At 54.0% G+C, this 16,688-nt stretch overlaps 7 protein-coding genes across 7 annotated transcripts; 4 read left to right on the top strand and 3 right to left on the bottom strand.

Annotated features, from left to right (window-relative positions):
* Nucleotides 1-886: 886 nt before the first annotated feature.
* N0V96_003666 (uncharacterized protein) lies at nucleotides 887-2,890 on the top strand (the record flags this gene model as incomplete). Its single annotated transcript, XM_065756901.1, has 4 exons — nucleotides 887-1,646; nucleotides 1,722-2,161; nucleotides 2,239-2,306; nucleotides 2,374-2,890. 4 exons carry the CDS (start codon nucleotides 887-889, stop codon nucleotides 2,888-2,890), a joined length of 1,785 nt encoding a protein of 594 aa, XP_065614668.1.
* Nucleotides 2,891-3,975: 1,085 nt separating this feature from the next.
* N0V96_003665 (uncharacterized protein) lies at nucleotides 3,976-4,757 on the top strand (the record flags this gene model as incomplete). Its single annotated transcript, XM_065756900.1, has 2 exons — nucleotides 3,976-4,143; nucleotides 4,281-4,757. The coding sequence occupies 2 exons, from the start codon at nucleotides 3,976-3,978 to the stop codon at nucleotides 4,755-4,757; spliced, it is 645 nt and encodes a 214-aa protein (XP_065614667.1).
* A 3,137-nt stretch (nucleotides 4,758-7,894) lies between these two features.
* URM1 (Ubiquitin- modifier 1) lies at nucleotides 7,895-8,669 on the bottom strand (the record flags this gene model as incomplete). Its single annotated transcript, XM_053190686.2, has 3 exons — nucleotides 7,895-8,012; nucleotides 8,224-8,388; nucleotides 8,614-8,669. The coding sequence occupies 3 exons, from the start codon at nucleotides 8,667-8,669 to the stop codon at nucleotides 7,895-7,897; spliced, it is 339 nt and encodes a 112-aa protein (XP_053052095.2).
* Nucleotides 8,670-9,434: 765 nt separating this feature from the next.
* ELP2 (Elongator subunit elp2) lies at nucleotides 9,435-11,900 on the top strand (the record flags this gene model as incomplete). The annotated part of the gene is made up of 1 exon (XM_065756899.1): nucleotides 9,435-11,900. One exon carries the CDS (start codon nucleotides 9,435-9,437, stop codon nucleotides 11,898-11,900), a length of 2,466 nt encoding a protein of 821 aa, XP_065614666.1.
* Nucleotides 11,901-12,372: 472 nt separating this feature from the next.
* On the bottom strand, nucleotides 12,373-12,869 carry N0V96_003662 (uncharacterized protein; the record flags this gene model as incomplete). Its single annotated transcript, XM_053190688.1, has 2 exons — nucleotides 12,373-12,626; nucleotides 12,764-12,869. The coding sequence occupies 2 exons, from the start codon at nucleotides 12,867-12,869 to the stop codon at nucleotides 12,373-12,375; spliced, it is 360 nt and encodes a 119-aa protein (XP_053052097.1).
* An 882-nt stretch (nucleotides 12,870-13,751) lies between these two features.
* N0V96_003661 (uncharacterized protein) lies at nucleotides 13,752-14,583 on the top strand (the record flags this gene model as incomplete). Its single annotated transcript, XM_053190689.1, has 2 exons — nucleotides 13,752-14,018; nucleotides 14,206-14,583. The coding sequence occupies 2 exons, from the start codon at nucleotides 13,752-13,754 to the stop codon at nucleotides 14,581-14,583; spliced, it is 645 nt and encodes a 214-aa protein (XP_053052098.1).
* Nucleotides 14,584-15,032: 449 nt separating this feature from the next.
* On the bottom strand, nucleotides 15,033-16,675 carry ACT1 (actin; the record flags this gene model as incomplete). Its single annotated transcript, XM_053190690.1, has 6 exons — nucleotides 15,033-15,263; nucleotides 15,319-16,090; nucleotides 16,152-16,182; nucleotides 16,280-16,335; nucleotides 16,483-16,513; nucleotides 16,669-16,675. 6 exons carry the CDS (start codon nucleotides 16,673-16,675, stop codon nucleotides 15,033-15,035), a joined length of 1,128 nt encoding a protein of 375 aa, XP_053052099.1.
* Nucleotides 16,676-16,688: the final 13 nt, after the last annotated feature.

Below are 16,688 nucleotides of genomic sequence, written 5' to 3'. Positions count from 1 at the left end.
GCAAAGGGACAAATGCGAGAGAGTGTGTGAAATAGCACCACGAGCCCCGAAAAGGAGGTACGAAGGAAAAGGTTACGTCCCCTTGGTTCATCCACATGCCGCCCGCTACAGGCATCTTGTTCATGCCCCCAGGACCCAAACTGCGGATTGCTCCTTCTCCTCTTCTACTAAGCATTAGCCCCAGCCCTGCTGCTGTGCTTTGTACATGTACAACGATCTTGGTTCCTTCTTTCGCATTCTCCCAAGTCGGGCAAAGCCTTAATTCAGGATTCTTCGGTGATTCCATGTATGCAACCTACCTGTGGACTAGACTAGGAAGGCATCGTCCCCTGTCCCGCCACCTCCTTCTGCTGAAGAACTTCTTGCTAAACCCTCTTCCTTCCTTCGTCAACCATCGGGGCTTCCTTGTGTCTCTGCAGCCAGCAACATCTATCTTATTTTTGTTCCTTCCTGTGTTGAGCTGACAGTAATCCCAACTGCGTTGAAGCGGCACAAACGCATACCACCGCCTCGTTTTCCTCTTGGTTCTGTCTTGGTCGTACGGTGGACGCATTTCACAGCCCGCCCAAATCGGTATTCCTCGAGTTGGAGGAGGATTCCTTTCTCACGCAACATACCGACCAGAACATAATCGTACCACATGAACCCGAAGCCGCGTCCAATCGGAATAACCAGGACCCCAAAGAAACACTTCTAGAAGTATTGGTGCTTTCTAGAGTCTCTCGATCACATTCTTGTGTTTAATATTATAATAACCCCCTCGTTGAGAGCCCGCTGGATTCCCTACCTAATCAACAAGCCACGACACCATCAACAGAATCTATAATTCCCTAATCACCATTCCAACATCAGACGATCATATTCTTAATTCTTTCTTCTTTTCACAATGGAATTTTCCAACGACGGCACTTCCATCTTTCACCGGTTCCAAGCCGCCTTCGTCCACGACGGGCAGGGACAGCTGCTGTACTGCACCGGGCCGCAGAAAGGCTGCGTGCAGCAGCACTGGACCTCGTCCATCATCCACAACCTCCCCAGCCAGAAGTCTCAGACGACAATAAGAGAAACGAGAACGGCACCAAGCGAGACCGTGTTCACAAATCTCAACGGACCGTTTCAGGGCTCGAAACTCTATGAGATGCAACGGAGCGGTTCAGACACGACGGCGGGCTTCATCATCGACGCCACCGCTACGTCTGAGCAACACGTTGGCAGCACAAAGTTTGATGACTTTTTCGTCCAACTGCTCTTGGACCAAGCCGACTTTGCCATCCGCGATCATGAGCGGATAAAGTGTGGCGACACCTCTACAGCCTCCCCAACGGACGCCACATCCGAGATCGTCAGCCTGTTTGATAGCTTTCTCAGGTATCAGGGCAAGGACGACCAATGGGAAGCGAGCGGCAAAGCGTATTTCACGGAGCGTGTTCGGCACTTCACCTCCCAGCAGGCCAAAATCGAGCTCTGTCTTCCTGCGTTCCCGTGTAAATCGTCAAATACCAACAAGGTCCTCGGGAAAGCCCCTGACCGCGGAGAGCAGCTCGCTCTGGAGCGGCTTCACGAGTTTGTAGAGGCTATTGAGAGGGTGTACGAGCCCGGTGCCAAGATGTGGATTATCAGTGACGGTCACGTCTTTAGCGATTGCAGTAAGTCCAGCAAAAGAAATGGGAGGGGAAAAAAGCAACCTTCCCTGGCTTGCAGAACTGACGATCCCCACTTAGTCGGAGTCGACGATGAAGATGTCGATGTGTACGGCGAGCAGTTGAAGGATATGAACCGTGCAGTCGGTGTCAGCAGAGGCAACACTGACAGAATCGGCTTCAAGTCGCTCGTTGACCTGTTTGAACTCAACGAGTCAAAGTCGCAGCACAAGCTCTCGTCGCTATCGAAGGATCTCAACATCCCAAGCATAGAGCACCATCTCGAGACAAAGCTGACGTTAGAGGCCGAGCTCTGCAGACGGATCCTCATGGCCGGCTGCCAGCCCCAGGAGTCTGCGGTGCGAGCCAAGATCAAGTCTCAAAACCCGGCTATCCTAGCTCTGTATCGTGGGTTCTCCAGGTTCATGCTGGAGGATCTGGAGCTTCACCCTTTCACTCTGGGCATGACACGAACTCAGAGGAAGAAGTTGTCGCCCAAAGTGGCGTTTGAGATGATCATGGTAAGCTTAAATTGCTGCGCCAATGATATTACGTTGTGGCTCCCTTTTTGTCTCAGATTGCTGACTATACGAAATAGAGGAACCAAGCATACTCTAATCTAGTCGAGTTGCTTCTTCCTAATCACGTCCGTCTCTCTATTCATGCGTACGCTTTTCCCCAATAATCCTCTTTTCTCCGACATGCTTGAGTCTAACAATTCTCAATTTGATAGCCACAACAACGCCGGTCCCAAATTTGGGATTCAACTTTTCGACCCTGCCGTCGTCCGAGCGGTCGAGGGCCTCTCACCGGACGGTACGCCAATGACGTCCCGTGACCTGCTGCATATCCCGACGCCGTGGCACAACTGCGTCGTCGAGGTGGAGGGCAGCCCCTATCTTCTCGTGACCAAGGCCAGCATCCCACGTCAGGCGGTCAGCCTGGGCGCTGTGACCGGTGAAGTCTCTACCGAGAATGCGCCTTGCTTCGTTCTCCGGCCGAAGAAAAGCGGCCCTGCAGCTTCCAACGGGGGTAATGAGGAGGAAAAAGGAAAGGAACAGGAAGAAGTCGTTGTGGCGCCCCTTGCCCAGAAACCTGTTGTGACCCCTGCACCAGTCCCAACTCAGAGGCCTAGGGTTGCTGCAAAGGCCAAGAGACGATTCGACTGGGTTCGGAGGCTGGCTGCATTCCCAGTCATCGGCTGGCTGGGCATGATTTTCTATCACCGCTTTGTGGAGACATTTATTTGAAAATGGGGCATGAATAAAGATAATGGAGTACCTGCAACTTGGAGCATGTGAACTGGACAAATGGGCAACTGGTGTGTTATATCAGGCGGGTTTCTCTTTACATCTTTTTGAGTTAAAGAAAATGTCTAATATTCATTCAGCCATACTTGGAACAATACTTGCTCATGTTTCTCTACTTATTCCCTGTTGTTGGGTCCAGTTCTAGTTTTTCAAGGTCACTGTACTTTTGTCAGAAATTCCAAGGGTCTCGAGCAAATTACCCAATCCGGTAATGTTCTCAAAAGAGCGCGCCAAGAATATCAAGCTGCATCCTTCGAAGAAAACACTCGATCCTTACTAGCCGATGAGACTTAGCACCTCAGGGGATTCAACAAATTGGTGTACGAGATCCATCAGTGAGCAACTTTCTGAAAAAAAAAAAAAAAAAAACATCTCGCCAATTAGATCGTCGCACAACGTCATGGTCCTACCCTAACCCCGGTTCACTCACGACGACCGGGATGGTGAACGCGCGTGTAGGGCAAATGCCAACAACGCTCCCCATATGCGACTTCTGTCCCCGGAAACATTAAGATGAAATGTTAGGGATGAGTTCTCGGAAGATGAGATTGGCGACCCCTCTTCGCTGTGTCACGGTAAGGTACGTAAGCATGGGAGGACATCCCAGCGCTTGTCGCGATATAAGGTTGCTCTCCCCCGGATAGAAATGTCATCGTGTCGCAAAGAGAAACATTGTTAGTTCCCTATGTTGATGTTGGCTCGGCTGATAATTACACACTATCGCATTTCTTCTTCAGGATGCTCTCCCATGTTTCACCTCGACGCTCCATCTCCGTGATTGGACTCTTGTTGGTCTATCTCATCACGATGGCCGCAGCACAAACGAAACTCAGGCGTCTACCAAGATTAGAGCGTGTAAGTGGTCCCAATTTGCACCACAATTCGCACTCTAAATCCTCAGTGTACGAGTCTTGCATTGTCCTCATACTGATAAAGTCCCAAAAGGCATCCCTCGCCCTTCGACGATCAGTGCAACACCGTCATCTCCTACATCCACGCCAAAACCCCTACCAAGGAACTTTGGCATGATCATCAACCGGGCCTTTGAGATGCTCGATGTCTTTGGGCCCCTTGATGCCCTCGGGTTGCTGGCCAAGAACCACCAAATGAACTTGTATCTCATCTCCGAGACAATGGAACCAGTCACGGTCGAGCCTGTTTCCACTGCCATGAATGCCAAAAACTCGAGTTTCGTAAGTGACGACCCCCTGATTATTTCCCTCATTCCTGGGTTGGAGTAGCGGCACCCCTCTTTCGACGGAGCATCAGCTTCCGTACCGAGTTTGAAATCGCCCAGTGCTGACGTGAACGGCCTCCGCTCGACGTACAGTTCCCCAAAATCCTCCCAACACACACATACGCGACAGCCCCAAAGGACATTGAAGTCCTCATGGTCCCCGGCGGCCTCTGGACGCGCTCGCCCAACCTCAACGCCACAATCTCCTACATCAAGACAACCTACCCGAGCCTGCGCTACCTCATCTCCATCTGCACCGGCGCCTCCGTCGTAGCCCGCGCCGGCGTGCTCGACGGCCGCCGCGCGACGACGAACAAGGCCTCGTGGGCGAGCACCGTCGTCCACGGGCCGCGGACCGAGTGGGTGGCGAAAGCGCGGTGGGTCGTCGACGGCAACGTGTGGACTTCGTCGGGGGTGTCTGCGGGCATCGACGCGACGCTGGCTTTTATCGAAGAGGTGTACGGCGGGGAGGAGGCGGCATCGATTGCGGATTTGATGGAGTATGAGAGGCATACGGATCCGAGTTGGGATCCGTTTGCTGAGAAGTTCAATGTCACGGATTCGGCATGAGATGGATCATGTTGGGAATCGGGTGTTCGTATTTATGAAGTGCTAGAGATCTTTTTATGGGAAAGGCAGTTATAAAGAAACCTGTAATTAGAATCTGGCAGCGAGACTTTGTAACTACCTAAAACGTCTAATGTGGACGGTGAGTCCAACTAATCCTGAAGAAGATATGGAAAGCTCCAATATATAATGTAGAAATTGAGTAGTTCTTGAACAAAACAAATACTCAACCTTCTTCTCTCTGATTGGAGTTATGCATTTGATGTGTTTTGTAATTGAGTTCTCCATGAGATATAAAGGAAGCTCTGTTAGCCTTTGTAACTCAGTTCTGTTAATTTTCTCAGACTCTAGACTCCAAACTCTAGAATTTTGGAGACTCTTCAATCTTGTAGTCTAGTGAGCATATTGACTCATAAAATCATTTACTAGTGGTAGTTACTATTTGGCGAAAGTTGGCAAAACTTGTGGAGGAGAATTCCGCATTCAATCCTTTTGCCGGTTTACGAAACTGCCTGTCATGTTCAAGTTGCTCTAGTTCAAAAACAGAATGACTAGCCCCCCAAAGCAAACTGTATTCAAGAGAAGCTTGAAATGATTTCCTAAAGAGTGTACCATTATTGACAGCCAGAGTCTAGTCCTCAACTTGTCGTTTGTTTTCCGCCCAAACTCAGTCTCTGCAACCAAGCTGCAAGAAACTAGCTCTAAAATTCTAGCTGCACTAGGGCTTTCTTCTCAGGAAGATTCTCACAATGAGAAATGGGTTACTACAAGAGACATTCTACGTTATACTCCTGGAATCATGGATGGTCAGTTAACACATGAAAAACAAACTGCTAAAACTGTATCTCGGAAATGACACTGTCTATCAACCATGCAATGAGTACTTCAAATTGTTTCCTCTACCATCCGCTCCACCCGGGACATACACTCACGTGGGCAGCTCTACATGCACGTCTTCCTACATCATCCATCCCGATTCCCCCATCAAACATGAAAGTAAACAAACAACAACTGCCGAACAGCCAAGTTCGTTTGTGTAACGTGAGAAACCAGCACGCGCCAGACGATTTATCCCCCCCCCCCCCCTCTCCATGTCTGACCCTCAAACAACTCGCCGCATGATATTCAAACGTCCGTCCATTGCTATATTTCATTCCTTACTCTCAAGTCTTAGAAAAAGTTCCACATCCTGCTACTACATTATTAGTTATGGTACGAGTAGCATTGCACAGGAAACCGCCAGCAGGATCTGGAACAGCCGCCTGAGAAGGGCCGACAGGCCAGGCGACCCAACAGCAGTAGCAGTCTTAGTAAACAGTGAACTGCAGCCGCAGAAGGTCCCAACTCCTGCAAGACGTGAAGCAAGCTAGTCTCAGTTGTACTGCTATTTACGTTCCGCTCACCCCATTCTCACGTTCCACAGACGTCGTGTCTCTGCCCCCCTTCTCACCTGAGCTTGAACAGGGCATAGTTAATATCCCGACATGCTTAGCTGAAAAACGTTATGAGTTGCCGTTGCGTTAATGTAGGTACGGTATTCTCCGCAGATACGACGGTAACAATCTTGGGAGTCTTGGACATTTGGGAAATCAGAGACATCTCCAAGGAACAGAAAAAAAGAGGGTGTCCGTCCATTTCGAGCAAAAGTTACGAGAAGTGTCTGCCATGTATGTGGGGGGCCTACAGCTACGTGCGTATTTCCAGATGGGCGTGAGTTCCTTGGGTCCTTCGAGAACATATGGAGCCTGTGTGTTTTAATCTTCTTCCCTGTCTGGTCCCCTTTGTAATTATTTGGTATCCGTACGTACATACATAGACGAGATAGTGTGTGTGTGTGAGAGGGGGTGTAGAGCGAATTTGGGCCATTAGGATCGCACGCGCGGGACGCAACTGTCCCCATTTGCTTTTTCCTGCAGCCTGGTGGGAAGCCGAAGACGTGCAGCGCAGAGCACAAATGTACGTGCGCAGCATATAAAATTCCCCCAAAATAAGAGAAGGAGGGGAATGGATTGCCGGGCTGCATCGTCACAGCTGCAAATGCACACCATCGGATCACCGTGACGGACCCCTTCTTTCTTCACCGCCTCCGTCTTCAAGTGCCCGCACGCCGGGGGAAGGGTCCGGAGGAGGGAGGGGCCGGCAATCTTGCGTCCTTCGCCGCGAGCAAGCGAGCTGGGCTTGTGGCTGGCGGCTCAACAGTACACTAGCTTCTTGGTGAAGGCCTCGTTTAGAGGTGCATTGTGGCACATTTCCGTTGCCCGTTACGGTGCAGCAACGTCGATGTACAGATATGGAACCCGCTGATCCAGTCCAATCCTCCATCTCCTCGGCCGCAAGCTAGTGAACAATTGGACATGAACCCTTGACCGCCCCGACTATCGACATTCGCCCTGCGTGGCGCCAACAGACTTCTTAATCTTGCCAGAGTTGCGCTATTCGTCTTTCGTGATAGTTCCGGTTGGCGCGCGGCAGGGCATGCGACTTTGACAGGCTTCCCGGAGGCACGTCCCGCTAGGCGTCCCATCATCGACGTTGCATACCGTTATTTACTAGAAGAGATTAGATGATGGCGAAAGCAACTCGGGGCGACCGGGGAAGCCAAGCCAAGGTGCAAGGGGAACACGAGGGGTGAAGAGATGCCGCCACGATGCGACCACGAGATATGCGGCAAGCAGGGTGGTGGCAGTTTCTGGGAGGCGGGGGTCAGGGGTGAATATCTCCCGGGACGTTTCATTGCGTCGACGGCGCGCATGGCTAAAGGATGTATCCGTTGGGTTGTGGTGTATTTGTAGCAGTGTAATAAGACCAACGGCGGAAGCACGAGTTGCATCTCCCCGCTGGCCGGGGCCGGGGGAAAGAGAGGCGCCGGGTCAACGGCTACGGCCGCAGACTAGTCGAGGCGATGCGATGCGATGCAATGCGGCTGCACGAAGCGAGAGAGAGAGGGGAGGGCGTCTGAGTTTCAACGTCGTTCTATCGGCGCTGGGCCCCCGGGGAGAGGCAGCAGCAGGCTTGAGAGTGGGAGGATGCATCCTGCTAGTTCCAGGGACCCAGAGATACGGCCGCAACACTTGCAGGGCCCCTCATTGAAAGGAGGAGTCATTGGCCCGCGAAAAGGTCACCCATGCCCCCCTCTCCATCTAACCTCCATGAAGCGTCGAGACAAAGAGAATATTGTCACCGTTTTGGACTTCGTACGCCTCCTCTCCTTCAAGCTCCCAGTCTGCGTCATTGATGAGGGCAAGGATGCCAGGGCGACTAGAGAGACATCATTAGCGTTGCATTCGATATAGCTACTCTGCACGTTCATCGCAGATTTTGAGAAAGACTCCAGAGTGGCGATACACGGCTTGCATAGGACAAGCAACGTTGGGGTGAGAATAGGAGAAACACGAAGCCAGGCGAGGCCGAAATGAAGATATGCCCAAGGATGGAGACGGCGCGTGGCTGATGCAACTCTAAGACGTACAGATGACCGTCTAGGACGAAAAGCTCCTTTCTGGAGTCCTTCATCGTCTTCTCGCAGAGATAGTTGATGAGAAAGGCAATAGTTGCGGGCTTGCCGTCCTTGTTCACCGCCGGGATAGAGAGAGCGTGACGCCGCTGATCAGAGAAGAGCATCTCCAGGCCGCCGCTGCCCACCAGATACCATGTCAGTTATGCATTCGTACCTGAATGATCTATGCAAGATGCAAATGAAATCGTCCTCGGATCGACCCCGTCAGCCTGCGTGGAACGGTCTCAGGCCAAAGTCCGGGAGACGGGACCGGCCCAGAAGAAACACCTTGCTTGAGCCACAGGATGGAATAGAAGAGCGACGAGAGTAGAGAGTAGAGGCCGGCGGAGAATGGGAACTTACGAGAACTCAACAACGACGGCGATCTTCTCCCCCGCATCTGCAGCTTCTGCGGCCATTTCTTTTCTTTTGCGAGGCTTGGTAATATAAATCTCCCACGATATCCAAAGTGCCGGCAGCTGCGAGACGTCGGAGAATAGATGAAGAATATGAGATGTAATGGTAATAAAGTCCGTTTGCTTGTCAGATTGGGGCGCGGCACGGCACGGACAAGTGTGAGAAAGATGCGATGGAAGGATGGACGGATGGCACGTCAGGCGTCTGTAAGGCACGGGGGTACCTTACCTTAGGCACACTGTCACGGGCAAGTCAAGTAGGTATTTGGGGGGGACGGGAGGCCCTGAGCACACGGGCATCACTGGATCAGGCAGTTGGGCCAGGCGCTCCGATGGCAAGCGCAAGCCTCTGCCGGATACCTGTGGAGCCAACGGTGCGGCGGCTCAAGCGCTGTAGTGTAAGGCGACGGGCAGGCAGACAGGCGCCCCCCCGAGGGATGCCCCGCCCCCACTAAGAAATTTTCAACTTCACGTCTTCACTGTGACCCGTGAGCCAATCATATCGCCGCATTTTGTCAACCCTCAGAGTCACTCCTCGACGCAGCATCTACAAGCGACGAAAAAGAAGACGACGAGAAAGAGACAATATGGCTGGCACACAGCCCTCAATAGAGTATCTGTCAACAGGAGCCAATAGGCAGACTGCCGTCGCCGACTGGAGCCCCTGTGGTCTTCTTGCCTTTGGCGCTGACTGCAATATCGCGTTGTGGGCGCCGTCTGTAAGCTCTTCCCCCAGTCCGCTACTCGATCACCCGATGCTGACGATGAATGAATCAGTCACAAAATGCAGAGGGCATCACAACTCTCCTAAGTGGTCACAAGGAGGTTGTAAAAGCAGTCAAGTTTTTGCCCCAAGTGGACGGTGAAGACCGCAAGCTCCTCATCAGTGGCTCAGATGACCAAACACTCAAGGTCTGGGCAGTGGACCCAAAGACGAACCAAGGAGAGTGCATTCAGACGGTGCACGATCATTCGGCACCCGTGAACTGCATCGCCATCCTGCGGTCCAAGGAATGCCCTAAGCAGATTCTTCTGGCTTCAGGGGCTGCTGACGCAACAATCAAGATCTGGAAGCTTGATGGCGGTCAGCTGCAGCTGCGCCAGACTATCAAGACCGCTCCCAAGTACTTCCCCCTGTGCTTGGCTCTCACAGCGCTCGATGAGGCCGAAGATGTGTTTGTCTTGGCCGTGGCGGGAACAAAAACGTTCGTGCAAATATTCGTCGCCGCTGCTGGCGATGAGACCGTCGACTTCAAACTCCAGGCTACTCTGTCAGGTCACGAAGGCTGGATAAGATCTCTGGAGTTCACGTGGGAGAAGACAGAGGAGAATAGCGATCTGCTCCTCGCTTCGGCAAGTCAAGACAAGTACGTCAGACTCTGGCGTCTACACTTGGGCAAGGAGTTGCCGTCCCTCGCCGCGGAAGGCTCAGATCCTCTAAGCGGTGCCTATCTGCCGGGCAAATCTCCCTCAAATAAGGCCCACCGGCTTCAGTCCGCCGGCAAGGACTTCTCCATTACCTTTGAGGCCCTCCTACTCGGCCACGAAGACTGGATCTACAGCGCAAAGTGGTTCACCAGCCGCGAAGGCAAGCTCCAGCTACTTTCCACTTCCGCAGACAATTCCCTCGCCATGTGGGAAGCCGACAGTACCTCCGGTATCTGGGTCAGCATGGTCAGGCTAGGCGAGATCAGCAGAGAGAAGGGCGCGACGACGGCGACGGGCAGCATCGGTGGCTTTTGGACAGGTCTCTGGGCACCCGATGGCAAGTCCGTCGTCTGCCTGGGCCGGACGGGCAGCTGGCGTCGCTGGGTCTTTGACGATGAGCGCTACCAGTGGAGGAACGCCATCGCCGTCAGCGGCCACACCAGAACCGTCACCGGCATCGCGTGGTCCCGAGACGGGGACTATCTCATGTCCACGAGTTCGGATCAGACAACACGTCTCCACGCCCGATGGAAGCGCGGTGATGTTGTCACTGGTGCCCGCTCGTGGCACGAGATGTCCCGTCCCCAGATCCACGGCTACGATCTCAACTGTATCGACACCTTGGGTGCCTCTCAGTTCGTCTCAGGCGCAGACGAGAAGCTCATGCGCGTCTTCAGCGAGCCGCGCGCCGTCGCCAAAATGCTCCAGACCCTCGGCGGAATCGAGAGCGGCGCACCCGCGGAATTAATGCCAGACGGCGCCAACATGCCCGTGCTAGGCCTCTCCAACAAGGCCATTGACGCTGTCGACGACGACCAGGAAGTCCAAGCCGACGACCAGTACGACCGCGAGGCCGTCGACCCGGCCACCGTCGTTCGCAAGTCCATGCTGGACATTGACCACCCACCCTTTGAAGAGTCCCTCTCGCGGCACACCCTCTGGCCGGAGACGGAGAAGCTGTACGGCCACGGGTACGAAATCTCCTGCCTGGCCGCCAGCCACGACGGCAAGCTCGTCGCCAGCGCCTGCAAGGCGAGCTCTCTCAACCATGCCGTCATCCGTGTCTTTGAGACGGAGCGCTGGACCGAGGTCAGGCCACCGCTGGCGGCGCACACCCTGACCGCCACGAGGCTGCGGTTCTCCCCGGACGACCGCTTCCTCCTGAGTGTGGGCAGAGACCGGCAGTGGGCCGTCTTCGAGCGCGGGAGCGATGGGCAGCAGTATTCCCTCCTCCAGGCGAACCCCAAGGGCCACACGCGCATGATTCTCGACGCCGCGTGGGCGCCTCTGTCGGCGAGTGATGGTAGCAGCAGTAGGGTCTTTGTGACGGCGGGACGTGACAAGAACGCCAAGGTGTGGGCTGGCAAAGAGGCCGCAAAGGACGAGCAAGGCGTCAGCAAGACCGAGTTCACTTTGGCTTCGAGTATTGCCTTTGACGGGCCCGTCACGGCCGTCGACTTCCTCGGCAGACGGGGTGCCGCTGGCGAGCTCGTCCTCGCTGTCGGCACCGAGTCCGGCAAGATCTCTCTTTGCACGCTGGACCCTGGCACGTTCCAGCCGGCCGGCACGATCCAGCTTGCGTCGAGGTACTATTCCCTCTCCCTCCCCTTTCGTATCCTATGCAAGTATGTTGCTGACTTTTCACCCTCTCGAAGCCTCTGCCTCCCAAAGCCTGTCTCCCAACTCGCCTGGCGACCATCAAGGAGCGAAAGCAACACAGACGAACTAGGTATCGCCGGTGAAGATAGTTCCTTGCGGGTATACAGCTTCACAGGACTAGGCGCGCCGTCCAAGCCCGACGAATGAATGAAATAAACTTTTACGTTTCTTGAAGCACGCGTTCCTACTCCAGTAGACGCTCAAAAGAATTTTGGAGAGCTGAGTGCCATGCATGTACGAATGGATATGAATTAAAGACACGCGTCGCCGCATGTGATGTGAGTTTACAGTATGTATATGTATATATGCCTTTTCGTATCCGAACCTGAACTGAATGAACTTGATTCATATCAAAAGAAACCCCCAATGGAACGCCCGCACCAGAAGCGAATAAACGACACTTTGCGCGTGCAACATGCGACACGCCCTTCGAGCTCTTCATCGGGCGGTCCGGTCGTCCATGTCTCGCCATTAAGATCCTCCTCTACAGCTCCCTCATACCCATACCCTCCCCTGTTTTCCTATTCGTTCATTCGGCATGCATCATTGTCATGTCATAGGAATGGCCGGCTTGCCTGCGTGGCAGGAATGCAGAAGCCTCCTTCGCGAAAGGAAGTCTTTACAACTCCTTGACGAGCTCGACAGTCTGCTGAGCCAGCGCGGCCGCAGTCGTGCCCGTCTTCTCGGCCATCAGCACACTCTCGACGGCGGCCTTTGTGAACTCGACGGCGTCCACCACGGTGTCGACGACGGCGTCGATCGGGTCGCCGTGCATGTAGAACCAGGCGCGGCTCATGAGGAAGGCGATGTGCTGGGGCAGGTATAGGACGGTGGCGATGATGGTCAAGCTGCTGAGGAGGAAGAGAACGGTATCTGCAAGACGAGGAAGGGTTTGTTAGCCGGGGGCGTTGTTCTCGTAGCTTCTTGGGGGTGGGGAGGGGGGAAGGAGGTGTGCGGCAGTTTATCGTCGCGAATAGGTTCAGAGACGGGCAGGAGCAAAAGAAACGTACAAAAGATGAACTTTTCGAGGGGCGTGAAGATGTACACGCTGAAGGTGACCTCGATCTGGTACTGCTTCAGGTGCAGCCACTTGCTGAAGGACTGGAGGGCCGACATTTTGTTGTTTTCTCGTACGTTCTCAGACGAACGCTCCGATATTTTTCTGAGGTTTAGGGGAGGAGACTTTGCTCGCTCGGTTCTCGCGGTGTTTGACGGAGGTTGAAAAGTCGCGGCGGCGGTCACGGGCAAGAAAAAGGAGGTGGGCGATCCCTCGAAGGAACGTTCGTCGTGGTAAGGATTAAAACGTCTACTCTGCCAATTCGTTCGTAGATGCCGTGTTGGCGTCCGTCGTAGGAGATCCCGAACAACCTCTCTAGAATCCCGTCTTTTGCGATGAGGAGGAAGATCAAAGGGAGTTTGCGGGTTGAGAAAAGGCGAACTCTAAGGACATCGTCCGAGGACGGGGTTTGCGCGGGACGGGGGAGGGAATCTTATCAGTGAAATTGGTGGCCCGCCCACGCGACAAAACAACTAGCAATGACTGAGCAAAGCACCACCGCCAAAAAGCTGTACCCGACAGATCCGCAAAGGAAGCACTGACGGGGAAAGGAGAGAAGAGTTGGGTTCCACACTGCCAGCAAAGTAAAAGTGGGGGATTAATTTACAGGTCGCCTCCCAGTAAAGACTGAGTAAAATCAACCTCTGATTGGTCGCCTCACCTGCCCGAACCAGCAGCTCAGCACAATGGAAGTTCTCAACACCTGGGCACCTGGGCTAATCGTCATGCACCTCCCTTTCGGCCTTCAGCCGTCTGCCGGCTGCTGACACTCCACATCCGAACCGGCCCACCTATCCTGGGAATACCGCCCGGCCCACGAGGCGCGCCGTGAAGCAACGAACCTCGAACCTGGCGAAACCTCACCAGCAAGCCTCACCTCCATCCTCACCCATCACCGCCAAACATTCCGCAAACCCACGGACAATGGCCCGGCGCGCGCGATGCCTCCTCCTCTCCCCCTTCTGACCCGTCTCCCCCTCCAGGCGGGCGCATCCAACGCCAATGCCTTTATGCGCCGAGGCCCTCCCGCGGCGGCGAGCCCGGCGCTGCTGTCACTGTCACTCCCATTGCCCCTCGTCGCCCTCTTCAGCACATCCCCCTCCGCGTCGCTAAAGAGGCACCAGATGCCACCTCGGCCCAAACCCCCTCCAGACTTCGACATTGAGGAATCATACCTCAAAGGCAGCGGGCCGGGTGGTCAGAAGATTGTACGTGTAAACCCCACTGACCCGAGTGGCAGCAGCCCTCTCGCTCGTCCTTTCTCCCAACCAATGCAATGCAATGCGGCCGACACTCGAGCTTGATGCGGCTCGATTTGCCTGAGGCCGCATGACTGACGAGGAGCTTCCCTCCCATCATATTCTTCTTGTGCTAACCACCCCACCTTTCCTACAGAACAAGACGAGCTCGGCCGTGCAGCTCAAACACATACCCACTGGCATAGTCGTCAAGTCCCAAGCCACCCGATCCCGGTCCCAGAATCGAAAGATTGCCCGCGAAATCTTGGCCGAAAAGATTGATAACTTGCAGAATGGCGACCAGAGTCGTTCCGCCATTGTCGGCGATGTGAAGCGCAAAAAGGCCGCCAGTGCATCCAAGAAGAGCAAGAGAAAGTACCGCCAGCTTGAAGAGGAAAAAGCAAATAGTGAGGCGAGCGAAGATAGAGCTAGTGAAGGGGCCGGTCAAGACGAGACGAACGGCGACCCAAGCTCTGGAGAAGTAAAGACCTTTACAGCTGATCCTAGTTCCGCGGTCCAGAGTAAAAACCCGTAGCATTAATAATCACTTGGTCGCATAGAGCAACATCTGTATCAATAGATCGGTCCATTTCTACTCCTGGCTAAAGCATTCTCGTGAAATTATAACATCACTAAAAAAGCGAGTGTGCGAAACTCGGGAACAGTAAGCAAAGTGTATTGTATGATCGACCTCAGTTGCAGACGTATCCGCCCCTATACGCGCCCACGCGCACCCTGCTACAAAACAAGGACCAAATCTTTCTGGAGAAGGGTCGACCCAAACTTCTTGACCATGTCAACAACTTTTTGCCAATATAAGACCTGACTGCGGTATATGCAATGCCGTGGAGACCTTGCACCGGTCGTTGCCTCTTTGGAATCGATGTGTTTTCGGAAGGGCGAGAATGTGGTTCGGGAAGTAAGACGCTACATTATTATCAGTACTCGCCGCATGCTACAATTTCGCTCCGCCGTCGACTTACCTTAGAAGCACTTGCGGTGGACAATGGAGGGACCGCTCTCGTCGTACTCCTGCTTGGAGATCCACATCTGCTGGAAGGTAGACAGGGAGGCCAAGATAGAACCACCGATCCAGACGGAGTACTTGCGCTCGGGGGGAGCGATGATCTTGACCTTCATGGAAGAAGGAGCAAGAGAAGTGATCTCCTTCTGCATACGGTCGGAGAGACCAGGGTACATGGTGGTACCACCAGACTGTCGAATTGTTAGTTGCTGGAGCTAGATACTGGAACCACAGTAGGGAACGTACCATGACGATGTTGCCGTACAGGTCCTTACGGACATCGACATCGGACTTCATGATGGAGTTGAAGACGGTGACGTGAATGCCGCCAGACTCAAGACCAAGAACGGAAGGAGCGAACAGAGCCTCAGGAGCACGGAAACGCTCGTTGCCGATGGTGATGACCTGACCGTCGGGAAGCTCGTAGGACTTCTCCAAGCTGGAGGACTGAGAAGCGGTCTGGAGCTCCTGCTCGAAGTCAAGGGCGACGTAGCAGAGCTTCTCCTTGATGTCACGAACGATTTCACGCTCGGCAGTGGTGGAGAAGGAGTAACCGCGCTCAGCGAGAATCTTCATGAGGTAGTCGGTCAAGTCACGACCAGCCATGTCGACACGGGCAATGGCCTGGGGAAGAGCGAAACCCTCGTAAATGGGAACAACGTGGGTGACACCGTCACCAGAGTCAAGGACGATACCGGTGGTACGACCGGAGGCGTACAGAGACAGGACGGCCTGGATGGAGACGTAGAACGCGGGGGCGTTGAAGGTCTCGAAGACGATCTGGGTCATCTTCTCTCTGTTGGACTTGGGGTTGATGGGGGCCTCAGTCAAGAGGACGGGGTGCTCCTCGGGGGCGACACGGAGCTCGTTGTAGAAGGTGTGGTGCCAAATCTTCTCCATGTCGTCCCAGTTGGTGACGACACCGTGCTCGATGGGGTAGCGGAGCGTCAGGATACCACGCTTCGACTGTGCCTCATCACCGACGTAGGAGTCCTTCTGGCCCATACCAATCATGATACTGTGCACGTGTTAGGTCGCGGCGCGGGAGATGGCATTGCCGTAGCAAGAGATAGACCTACCCATGGTGACGGGGGCGACCGACAATGGAGGCTAAGGGACAGTTAGAACAACAATCTCGAGTATGGATGACCGAAATCGTATACCCCTTATGGAGAAGATTGCGGCCTGCGGATGAGGGGGAACTTACGGAAGACAGCTCTGGGCGCATCGTCACCGGCGAAACCGGCCTTGCACATACCCGAACTGGAATCAAGTCAGAACCAAATTCATTGCAGGATATATTGTATCGATGGATCATATGCCAATGGGTTATCGGGAGGGCTGACGGTTGGCCAGATCCCTTCGAGGGCCCAGGAGGCGGAATGGTCGGTGAGACGGTGGGGAGCTTACCCATTGTCGATAACGAGGGCGGCAACCTCCTCTGCAAAGATCCATGTTAGCAAGTGAGGCAGAAGAAGGACGAATATTGATGGACTCGAGCATCGCGACTCCGATGAGGCCAGGGGATGTGAGGCGGCGTCGGAGTCGTGGAACAGGGAGTGAATTGCTGGCAGAGATGGAGATGGCGTCACGTACCTTCCATTTTGAATTAGGAT

The sequence above is a fragment of the Colletotrichum fioriniae genome (genome assembly GCF_027942845.1).
Source record: "Colletotrichum fioriniae strain IMI 355084 chromosome Unknown scaffold_3, whole genome shotgun sequence".
NCBI lineage: Eukaryota > Fungi > Ascomycota > Sordariomycetes > Glomerellales > Glomerellaceae > Colletotrichum > Colletotrichum fioriniae.
The sequence above is the reverse complement of the archived record's forward strand: the minus strand, read 5'-3'. Positions and strand labels throughout refer to the sequence as shown.